Raw genomic sequence first — 11,550 nt, 5'->3', positions numbered from 1 at the left:
AATACACACAAACTCTCGTCTAACCCCAGAACTGACCTTTCAGGGGTCAAACGAGTCTGGAGCGATGACAGAAGCTAACGTGAACAGGATGTTCCACTCTGCATCACACACCTGTATCCTGTGCTAAATCCGCCTCCACCTGAAGTGTTCACAGAAACCTGATCCGAGACGCTGATCTTCCTTTTCGTCCCGTCTCTGATCTTTGGTCCGACCTTCCCCAGGTGAGTTGATGGGCCGCAGTGGGAGGGAACCAGTGGCACACAAACACTTTTCATTGGCCGTGAGTGCAGGTCATTAAGGTCTAATTGGACAATCGTCACCTGGAACCGACATCTGGCCAATCAGTGTGACTTTTTAGGAGCAGAGCTGAATCGTCAGTCCACACCTTTGATTTCCAGTTTCAACCATATTGGAAAGTCGTGTTGGTTTGTTAGAGAAGTTAGTTTTCGCTTGTTCTGCTGTGAAAATACTCTGAAACTCTCCGTGTGTGTAGTGACAAGGAAACAACGAGCGTTTGTTTCTCGTCTCTTCCTCAGATATGAACGCAGCCGCGTCGACCTTGCACCACTCCTTCGGTCTGGGCCCTCGAGGTCCCATGCCTCCACATGGAGCTCCGCAGGCCCAGGGGCCCCATCACCCACCTCCAGGCTCCTCAGGAGCTCCACGTGCTGAGGAGCAGCACCACAAACCTTTCTTCTACATCCAGCCCTCGCAGCCGTACATGTCCATGCAGAGTCTGCAGTGGCCCGTGCCGCTGCCCATGCCGGTGTCCTACAACCCGTACTACGGCTACCCTGGTTTAGGTAAAAAGTCTCCGTCTCCTTTTCTGTCTCGTGCAGTTCTGTTAAATGCAAATGTTATACTGACAAGAATCACTGTTGTATTTGGTCTTTTTTTTATAATCCTGTCCTCAGATGCACAAATGTCTCCTGTCACTTCAATTATTTCAGTAATTTCAAGCTACAGAGTTTGTTGTAAAGACATCCACGGGGTCAGATGGTGAATGCAGGACTTTGCTGATCCCCTGACTTTTTCTTCTAGCGCCACCATGAGGTGCACATTTGTGGTTTTAAATGAAATGTCTCAACTATGGGACAGATTAAGTTTTATACACGTTTACCTCATGATTTTTAAACTCAGAGGAACATTTAACTGTTCCTCAGGTATTATGTGTTTTAATGCAGATCACCAATGTTTGCTGAAACGTGAGGTGTCACTCGAGCCTGTTTTTTATCTTGTTTAATCCCTGATCTACCATCAGTGTCCTTCTCCCCACTGGGAGTTTTGTTAACGTGCACCTGACTGACATCTGGGTCAAAATGCAAATAAAATATCCTACACTTTGTTTGGACAAAGATTATTTTGTTCAGTGAGATGTCCTTTTCAATTATCAACAAGTTTACAGCATGTTGTTGGCCACTAATTTCCGGTTTCTGTTAAAGGTTATGGGATGCCGATGATGCCTCACTATCAGCCGAATCCATACATGGAGCCCCCTGGCTTTGTCGTACCGCACACCCACCTCCACCTGATGGACTACAGACGCTTGCTGAACCCTCAGTACTACCAGACCATGGCGTACCACTCCCGCAGGTTCCGCTACCAACAGAACGTGCCGGCCAGAGAAATGACCAGCTCTCAGGTTCAAACGGAGCCCCTGTCTGCGGCCCAGAGGAGCAGCACGCCGGCTTCCAGTGGCGCCTCGGCTGCTTCAGTCTGCAGCAGCGACTCCCCCAGTGTCTCCACCAGCCAGATGATCTCACCAGTCAAACATCTCCTGGAGCATGAAGATCCGTCGCCCTCTTCCCCGACCAGGACGCCACCGAATGGCAGCTTCGTGATTCAGACGGAGGAAGTGAGGATTGAGTGCTGCACGACACCGGTGGGATTGCAGCTTCTGCACGCTCGTGAGACGGCAGAGGTGTCCCACAGGTATGCACAGGACGTGGTCCAGTGTAGCTCCATCCTCCAGGGCGGCGTGCTGCAGGACGACGGGCTGTGTCTTCCTGCAGACCAGTCGGAGCAGGCACTTCAAGCTTGTCCTGACATTCTTCTAGTTGGCGGTGGTGAAGACATCTCTGCTCTGGAGGAGTCCAGGAATCCGACGGAGCTCATTGCTGAGGTCTCCAATGTGGGGTCTCAAGTCTCAGCTCATGTTGACGAGACGAAGAGGGAGAAAGACCTGAGTAACTTTCGCTTCAACATTGTTCACCTGCCCTTCGACCCCAAGTACCTGGATGAGCTGCGCAAGATGGAGTCCACCGTTTGGTCGGTGGCGGAAACCTTGATCCCCTCCCATGACTCGCTGATCCAAAATGGCTGCACAGGCTCTCATGAGGAGATGCTGGCTGCTGTCGCTGAAGTGTTGTCGGAGGATGTGCCGACGCTGAACGAGGAGGCTCCTGCAGAAGAGGTCGTCACCATGACCGAGATGCCGCCTTTGGCAGAGGACGAAGTAGAGGACATGGTTCCCGCTGCAGAGAGTCCTGCGGACGAGATCTGCCCCATCATGGATGTCGCAGAGGAAGCTCCTATCGTCAAACTGATGCACACAGCAGAGGTGGCTCTTGCAGTTAATCTGTTGGGTAATTCCCCTCTGACTGGAGATAGAAACCAACATGGAAGAAACACGGACGTCCAGGATCATCAGGACACTTCGTTTGAATCGTTACCCGCCTACCTCCCCTCATCCAACTGGTTGGCCGACTTCGACAACGTCTACTATTGCAGCAAGATGCCACCAACTCCCAAGAAGCAGAGCAAACCTGCGTCCAGCTGTGGTTTGGACGTGCCCGTCAGAAGGAGAAAACTAGACCTAGAGTACAAAGAGCAGAACAACGTTCGCAAACCTAAGGAAAGGTTCAAACCCAAAGGGAAGGTGGATCGGCGAAGCCTCTCTGACCACGAATGCTGCCTTCGAAGAAATTTCAACGAGAACGCGTTCGCCCCGTATGCGTCCAAGAGGGAGCGGCTCTGCTCCAGATGTTCGGCAAAACAGAGGATCTGCACGACAGCCAGTCCAGGACTTGACGGCAGGAGCTTAAAGAGAAAAGCTGGTCCCCTCCAGCAGTGGAACGACTCTCCCGTACCCACATGTGACGCTTGTAAATTTCACACCAAGAAACTGATGACGAAAGGCTCCGGCCCTGACGTCCGTGGTCTCCATCAGGGACTCGACACCGAGGGAGAGTCTTCTGAGAACAGCTCGTGTCGCAGGGGATCAAAATGGAGGCAAGCCGACGATCCCAGGAAGCTGGCGGACTTCAAGAGGCCGCTGGCGTCCAAGCAGAACCAGGAGAAGTGTCCTGCAGCCTCGTACCCGAAGCTCAGGGAGAAGAACTGCGTGTGCGACGAGCCGCAGCATCAGCCCGTCGCATGGGAGAGGCTGCGACACTGTCACCACGGCAACAACATCCCGGAAATGGATGAAAACTGCGCCATGCCAGTTTCCGTGCAGGACAAATGGAGGAATGTGGATCAGATCTACTGGACACACAGGTGGCAAACTGGTACGTAAGTCACATGACATGTCAATGATTCACTGACAACTTCTCACACGGGAGCATCTGCTAGTTTTCTGTGTTTGAGTAACTGAAAACAAATCTGAATGTTAATTTGGGCTCCAGACAAATTAACATTTTTTCCTTCAGGGTTTTTAAAATTAACAAAATAATCATTAGACGTGTTAATAATGAAAATAATTGCTGCTGCACCAAACAGTTCTTTGTGTTAATTACTTGACATGGAAACTATTTAACGCTTCAAGACAAAGACCGAACCTTTTTATAATGAATCAATTAACAGATCTGAGTTTCGACACTTTTGGGTCATTTGGGAGTTTGTTTACTTTGCTGGTAAATAAATCTATAATTTCTGCTTCAACAGACAAATCGTGGAAGGCGATGATGCCCGACGTCGACGGCTCCAAGAATGAAGCCCGATCGCAACACTTGAATAAGCACAAGAAATCACAATCACAGGGTTTGTGTTCGACGTTTTAATCTGAGCGTCGTCCAGAATCAACTTAACAAACTAAAATCTGTATATGTTTATTATCTCTGTTTGTGAAGCTTTTATTCTCACAAATTAACCGTTACAACTTCAGATTGATCATCGATTGATGTAACTATTTATACCATTACTGGCACAATTCCTTTGAGCAATAGGCTGGATTTAAATAATTCATCTGATCCATCATGAACAGATCCAGTGTGTAAAATCAGATTCTATAGAGAATATAGTGTCACAATATTCAAATATGTAAAACGAGATGATTTACTTTTTGTGTTATTTGTTTTTCTCTCTGCAGGAACTCGTAGGAAAGACACAAGATGCTGATTTTTGCACAAGAGCACAGAGTGGAGAAAATCACCTTTTTTAAAAAGAACTGTACACACTTAATTTAATATCTCACTTAATTTATTTGTACAATATGTCACAATGTGCACTATTTATTAACATGTAAATAAACACAATTTATAATAACCTTTTTGTTTTTGTCTGGATTACAAAATATATCTCTTTGCTCGCTGCAGTTTTCTCCCAGTGAATGTTTTTAGAGGGAGGAAGATGTAGTAACTGTGGTCGTCCACCAGATGGCACTATTTCTACATGAAGGACAAATCATCAGGTGATAAATGTCAAACTCAGGCATCTGTCTTTTCAAAATTATGAAACATTGATGTATAAATTATAGAAAAGTCTAATTGTAAATCTTTATCGTGCAGAATATAGAATATTTTTGAGGTGAGATGATGAAGAATTTATTCCCTCAGGTGGATTTTGCTCTAACAAACCTTTTTAAATCTGTCGCTTCTGGTTTAAACCTCATCTGTGAAACAACCACACAGCGATCAGACCTTTCTGTGACCGAGTCTTATCTGGAATGACTTTCAGGTGTGTTTATCTTTACGCTGAGTCACCGGTGGTCTGCCTGTGGCTGCCAGGGCATCAAACCTGTGACCTTTTGATAACACAGTGGCCTGTAGCTTTAAGAGTGAACCATGGAGAAACGAAATGAAAATTATATGACCCACTGGAAAAAATGGAAAGGACGTTTCCCAGATTAAAGTTGTGGTTTGTCTATAATATCTCAACATGAGGCAATATTCAATAACCCAATGTTGTAGGTCAAAAAATAGTTTATTGACTTTCAGTATATGGTTAAATTCAAATTTTCTATAAAGATAAAAGTACAAAATGAAAGTAAATGGGCTGCTTCACTCGTATCACACTGACCAGAGTCTTTTTCTGATATTCGTACGAGTCTACACAGTCATTGGGATAAACTGCTCAAATCCAGGTGAGCAGAACTAAGCTGAAGAGGCTTCTGCAAAACAATGAAGACTCTGAATCGTTTTGTAAATGAAAGATTCAACTTTCATTACTAATTTTAATGACTTTGCAAAAGTAGTTTTTCATTTTGTCACCGGGTGAAAATTAAAGCCACGAGTAGAGTGAACAAAAATAATCAACAGGAGATAAACACAAAACCTGAAGTTACCTGAATATGTAATTTGAAACATAAGTGCTAAACAAATAAAGTTCTAATTATTATTTTCTTAGGAACATTAGATGGATGCACTGACGGACAAATCACCAAACCTCCCTGCGTTACAGATGCCGAGGGGATAACAAGTGAAGGGGCCTGACTATTTGCTGGTTCATAAAGAGTCTCTGTCTTATTTCTGAACGTGTCAACGAAATCATGAAAACTCTCTGAACCGGGCGACGGCCGTGTTTCCAACTCTGTGTTGGATTAATGGACAAATCGGACGTTATTAGACTCGTGTCAAGCTGTGAACTCCATTATTGACCAATAATACGTAATGTCACCGCCCGAGGGGGATACATTGAATAAATAATGAGTGGAGTTGGACCATTGGAGTTCATGCCGTGTTCTCCAGGCCTCAGGAACCAGGTAATGAAACCAGTTCCACTGACGACGTCCTGCACGAGACCTTGGATGACGTGTGCAGCAGTAACAGTGCTCCTGGCTGCGGGGGGGGGAAACACTCGCATGTTTCCACCCGGTTGCTTCATGTCAGAGAATTCTTGAGTCGACATGTGATCTTCAGAGTCTCGCAGCCGGGCGGTGACGGCTCAGATCGCTTCGCTTTGCCCACACGATCACGACGCCGTCAAAGAGAAGGCGTCTGTGCTTTGTCTGCGGCGATGACCAGTCAGAAGCGTTTGCAGTTTTGAAAACAGCGACTTCTGGCTAATGGCGAGCGGAGGCTCTTCTGAAGGGAGGCGAGACGGGACGGTGGAGCAGAACACATGATTTCCCCTCAGATTCCTCAGTTTCAGGGCCCGAGATGGACGGACTGCGTTTGGACGGTCTCAGAGCTCGTATCTCTGAGGCCCGCTCTCCACGCCGCCGCTCCATCTTCGTGACGCCTGCGTTATGGGTAAGTGTGCGAGGCTCGGCAGCGATTGGCTCCCGGGTGGATTTTCAGCGTGAGGATGTCTGATGCGCTGCTCGTCTGTCACATAAAGCCGGAGGAGGCACATATATTTCATGCAGAGGGACATAAACGGCCGTGCGTGGGTAAGACACGTGGTGCGGAGATGATCTCTGCTCACACTCCGGCTGCCAGCCGATGTGTTCTGGTGCCTGAGCTCCAGAACGTCCTCGTAAGGAGGGAAAGACGAAGAACATCCTCTCCAGTAACAACGTTTCTCACTTCAGGGACCTCATCCGCTTACTGGATACTGTTTTATGTTGCTTGTGCCGAGCAGCCATATGCAAATCCCGGTGCATATTCTTTACATAAATGCAGATATGCAGACTTTAATGTCACTTTCAGGGTCGTTAGAAATGATTCTCTCTGTTGGAGAAGTCGGACAAAGACAGTTTTATGTGCATGTGTATCAACAAAGAAACATCTGGAGGCAGCGTTTTGTTTTTGCCCCTTTCTCCGTGTGTGTGTGTGCGTGTGAACACAATAATTAGAAAATGGACGTATGGATTTACACCAAACTTGATGGAAACATTACTCTGGAGTTTATTTCCAGATGATTAACGTTTGGAGCTGATCGGTCAAAGGTCAAAGGTCAAGTTGACGAAAGATAAGGACTAAAAAACACATTTTCCAAGATATTTCCACAAACATCAAATGGTTTGTATTTATAGTCTCGATGACTTTCACTCAAACTCTGCCAGCACAGTCGTTTGGATCCAGTATCTTGCCCAAGGACACTTGGGCAGACAGAACGGACGAGACAACCTGACAATGAGAGGGATTTGGAGGCGTTGGTTCACTTCAGGGTTTGAGGTTAAATTCCAGATTTCTGTGCGTGTTATTCCAATATGTGTCTGTGAACTGCGATTGAACCATTTCCCGATTTTATGCTCATGTGTCAAGCTTCATTTGTGCGTCTGTTTCCAAATGAACAAAAGATAAGAACACTTTTGGAACGCGTCCCTCGACAGTGAGAGAGTTTCAGCAGCTCGTGTCAATGTCAGAGTGCCGCCTCCATCTATACTGTGAGTGAGTGTGTGTGTGTGTGTGTGTGTGTGCGAGTGTGCGAGTGTGTGTGTGTGTGTGAGCAGCTGCTTGAGATGCCTATGAAAGCTGTGGGAGGTTAAAAGCATCTATTCTGCCTCTTTTCCCGGAGAACAGCGGAGCTCTTGTCGCACGGTTCAAGTGTTTTGAAACGCTCGTCATCCACTGACGTCTCGGGGACGAGTGGATGGGATCGGAACGGCAGATGATTCCGAGGAGGGATCGCTGCTCCTTTTACAGCCCATCGGAAATATATAGGAAGAAAGAAAGAAACAACAGCGAGAGATTATTGTTTTCACCTTGAGCCAAATGTGTCCTGGAAACACCTGCAGCCAGAAGTTTACAGCTGTTTATATGTCTGGCTGCAGTATTGTCCATAAACCCAGCTAGTAACACTGCGTAGATCATGTGTTTTTGTTTAATCATCACTGGCGTCGGCCCTCATCACCAAAAGCTCTCCTCTTCGTCTTCGTCTTCTAGGTGTACGGCTCCTCTTCTTCATCCTGAGGTGAATCTCCTGCTGTGTTCTCACAGGGGATCACTCGGACATTATCTGGAGTTTTCATTTGGAGGCTAATTAACTTTTGCTCCTGTGAGAAGCTCAATTTGCAGGTAAACTATGGAACAGGTCGCACCACCGTGTAAAACCTGTTGTCGACATCATCAGACCCTCACTCCCCCAGCCGGAGACAAACACCACCGGCGTCCTGACACCGCCGTCTGCTCTCTGAGGGACATGATGGATGTTTGGTCACAGAATCCCTTCTGTCATCCAGACGCCCAATTAGGGGCCGGCTACGGCTGGCCACTCAGCACTGAGAGGTAGGAGGCCGGCATCAGTCACTCGGCGGACCACGCAGACTCTGGGTGTCCGCTGGTCCCCTGACACAGCAACAGCACGTCTGATGTTCTCTGCAACTTCAACAGGATTGTATATAAACACATCAAATTGTGAGTCTGCATGTGTGTGTGTGTGTGTGTCGCTGTGAGGTGTGTGGTCAGCGGAGTCGGGGTCCCGTGTGGTTCAGTGGCACTAACATCCGCATTGTTGGAGGTTTGATTTCCACCGGGGCCTCCCTCACTCAGGTGTATGCACTCAATTAAGCAATAACACAGTGAAGGTCGCGCTCGGCTACTGGAGCTGGAGGAACTGGAGATCAGCCGCAGTGAAACACGACCTTGACCGTGTTATTGCGGTCGCACAACACGGACCACACGCCAAGTCGGGAAAATCACGTGAAGAACACACGTTGCATGTTTCACTGCAGCTCTTTGTCCACATACAGGAATCATGTAGTCGTGGTTTCATTTGGATCCTTGAGGTGAAATCAACCTTCTGCACCGTTTGAAATGAGCAAATGTATAAAACAATATGTTAAAACATTTATTTAACGCGTGTTTAATCTAGAAGGTCAAATTCCAAAGCGGGGCGATGCTCGGCTGCTCACCAGCTCCACACCTAAATGTCAAGGGTGCATATTTCCCGCCCTGCTCGTTGGGATGATTCACGCTATCATGCAGCTCGTAGCCGGAGGAGTCGTGGCCTCTCGCACCAGGGAGCATCAGAACAACAACATCCTGTCGGCCGCAGCAGCAGCAGGAGCAGCAGGAGCAGCAGGAGCAGCAGGAGCAGCAGGAGCAGCAGGAGCAGCAGGAGCAGCAGGAGCAGGGTGCGGCCTTGCCGGATATGGAGCCAGTGTAGTGTGAAGAGGAATATGGCGTGTGAGGTCTCCAGGCGTTGTGTGCTGTACAGTAACGGCCGGGGCGGCGTGTCCACTTGTTGGCTGCTGCTGTAAAACAGCTCCATCACACGCTCAGAGCCTCAGAGCCTCAGAGCCTCAGAGCCTCAGAGCAACCTGCGGCAGCTTCCTCCGCCGGCGAGGTGACGGCAGATAGATCAGCTCCTGCTCTGCAGACTCCTCCACTTTAACTTGGACAAATGACCTGCGGCTGTAGAAGTTGCAGAGCGGCAGCGGCAGCGAACCCCCGAGTGGACGGTTTTACAAGAGGAGGGAGAACGCACTCGGGGAAACGACGCGTTTAACGGAGCAGGTTCAGAGGGTGAAGCTGCTGATGGTGCAGCTCTTACAGCGGCAGAGCAGTTCAGACGCCATGTTGTTGTTCCATGAGATCCCTGCTCTGTGTCTGCTGATCAGTATTCATGTGTCTTTTCTTTAACGTCTTTTACTGCATTTTTCTTCTTTACAGATTTGGTTTCTACCTTTTTCCTCAAATCACTCAGCTCCTGTTGTTTTTCAATAAATCTGACTTGACCTGACATCGTGGATACGTCAGTAAATAATCTTTTAAAGAGATTAATAAGAGTAATGATGGTGAAAATATGTATCGCAAAAGTCGTCCCTTGATTGCGCATCAAGGGACGACCGTGACCGACACCACATCCGTCCTCCAAGGGATCTTCTGTGGTTTTTGTGTAATTTTATTTACAAACAAGCGAACAGAAGTAAAAACAACGATCCTCCACTTTTCTCATGAACACCATCATTTTCTAAACCACGACTTTCCTCAACCTGACCTGAACCTCAACAGATTCAGTCCCCACAACATGACTCATGTGTGAATAGCAGAGCGCTGACTCCTCTTCCTGGGTTGATTCTTGGCAGCGCTGCCACTCCACCCGGGGGTAATCAGCGTTTGGGGCTTTTCAGTCTAAACCTCTGCTTGTTTTACACAACCAGCAAGCGGGGGAGCCAGTGACGACCGCGTTCAGGAAGAGGGAGATTGCTAACACGTGCAGCCGGGGCCTCTCGGCGGGCACGAAGGAACGCCGCGTTCCTCTCTGCAGGCCTAATTGCCAGAAAGGCGCAGCAGATGTGGCTATCAGAGGCTGAGCTTCTCATTCGCAGAAAAGGATTACAGGAGAGCGAGGGGGGGGCAGACAATAACGTGCAGGATGGAGCGATGAGCTAATCCTGTTTATGTAACGTGGTGCGGAGATGAGGTGGGGAACTGCAGAGGAGAATCACACCCACCTGTGAAGCTGCAGGTTTAACAGATGATTACGCTGAGGTACGAGAGGAAGAGCCGGTTATCTTCTGAGATTCAAACACATGAATGAGGCTAAATTACGGAGGCTTTCAGAGACGGTGCATGTGATGATAGTGGTTTTGACTTTATATTCAAATTTTTCCAGTGAAATGAGAGTAAATCATGTTGCATTGTGATGCACATGAGCAAAACAGCTCTTTCTTTGGCTGTGGTGCACACGTCAGGGCCGAGCAACCTTTGTTCTGGGTGTTTTTACTTTTTACTGTTTACATTTTGAATTAATTTTAAAATCTGGCAGCTAAACTGTATATCTGACCTTCATGGGATCATATGAGCCTGTGTCATTTCAGAGAGAGCTTATTCTGTTCTACTCTCTTTCAGCTTCACGACTTTCGATTTTATTCTATTTCTATTCTGTTCATTTCTAATTGAAACACACTCATAGGTAACAAGTTAGATTTGTTCATCAAGATCCATGAATTATCCTCAACAAAGAAATTCCGTCGTCCAGATCTGCACCAAAATCTTCTACGTGCACGTCTCCTCTTCTTCATCCTGAGATATTTGTGTTCGTCCAGTTTCTCGTCCGTCACGTGTTAGAAACCTCATCGTGGCGACTGACTCGGACGTTTGCCTTCTCACAAACAGACCCTCTGGAAACGTTCAGGTAAAAACGTGCAGACTTCAGCGCAGGTCTGAAAACAGCTCAAGATTTGTCCGAATCCTAAATCATTGTTGGGTGTTCGTTTTCAGAATCGCCCGATCGTTCAAACCCTGAATCCTCGCGGCTGTTGATGAGATCAGCTGCGGCGGGAACAACCTGTGAAATGCCTCCATACAAACCTCATCCTGTGTCTTATTAGACAACAAGCTGCAGCTCAGCCTCCCGCTCCGAGAGCCGCCGCCTCCATCCTGTCAGACACCAGAACGCCTCCTTCAGCTCGGCGCTCTTTGTGCCTCTCCTGTGATAAGCCCTGTTGTGCATTTTCCACCGAAGACGTGGAAGCCGAGGCGCAGATGGTGCGGGAGCTTC

General features: G+C 47.7%; 1 protein-coding gene across 1 annotated transcript; it reads left to right on the top strand.

The window, feature by feature from the left end:
• The first annotated feature begins 346 nt into the window (after nucleotides 1–346).
• LOC118098641 lies at nucleotides 347–4,485 on the top strand. Its single transcript, XM_035142662.2, has 5 exons — nucleotides 347–438; nucleotides 537–803; nucleotides 1,443–3,509; nucleotides 3,886–3,981; nucleotides 4,310–4,485. Exons 2-5 carry the CDS (start codon nucleotides 539–541, stop codon nucleotides 4,336–4,338), a joined length of 2,457 nt encoding a protein of 818 aa, XP_034998553.2. The 5' UTR covers nucleotides 347–438; nucleotides 537–538; the 3' UTR covers nucleotides 4,339–4,485.
• The last annotated feature ends 7,065 nt before the right edge of the window (nucleotides 4,486–11,550 follow it).

The sequence above is a fragment of the Hippoglossus stenolepis genome, chromosome 19, assembly GCF_022539355.2.
Source record: "Hippoglossus stenolepis isolate QCI-W04-F060 chromosome 19, HSTE1.2, whole genome shotgun sequence".
NCBI lineage: Eukaryota > Metazoa > Chordata > Actinopteri > Pleuronectiformes > Pleuronectidae > Hippoglossus > Hippoglossus stenolepis.
This window is presented reverse-complemented; position numbering and strand designations above follow the sequence as displayed.

Bases quoted from the DNA above. Each gene is read 5' to 3' on its own strand.
- LOC118098641 (XM_035142662.2), top strand. From the start codon at position 539: ATGAACGCAGCCGCGTCGACCTTGCACCACTCCTTCGGTCTGGGCCCT. The intron at 3,510-3,885 runs GTACGTAAGTCA...CTGCTTCAACAG, and splicing joins GACACACAGGTGGCAAACTG to ACAAATCGTGGAAGGCGATG. The intron at 3,982-4,309 runs GTTTGTGTTCGA...TTCTCTCTGCAG, and splicing joins CAAGAAATCACAATCACAGG to GAACTCGTAGGAAAGACACA.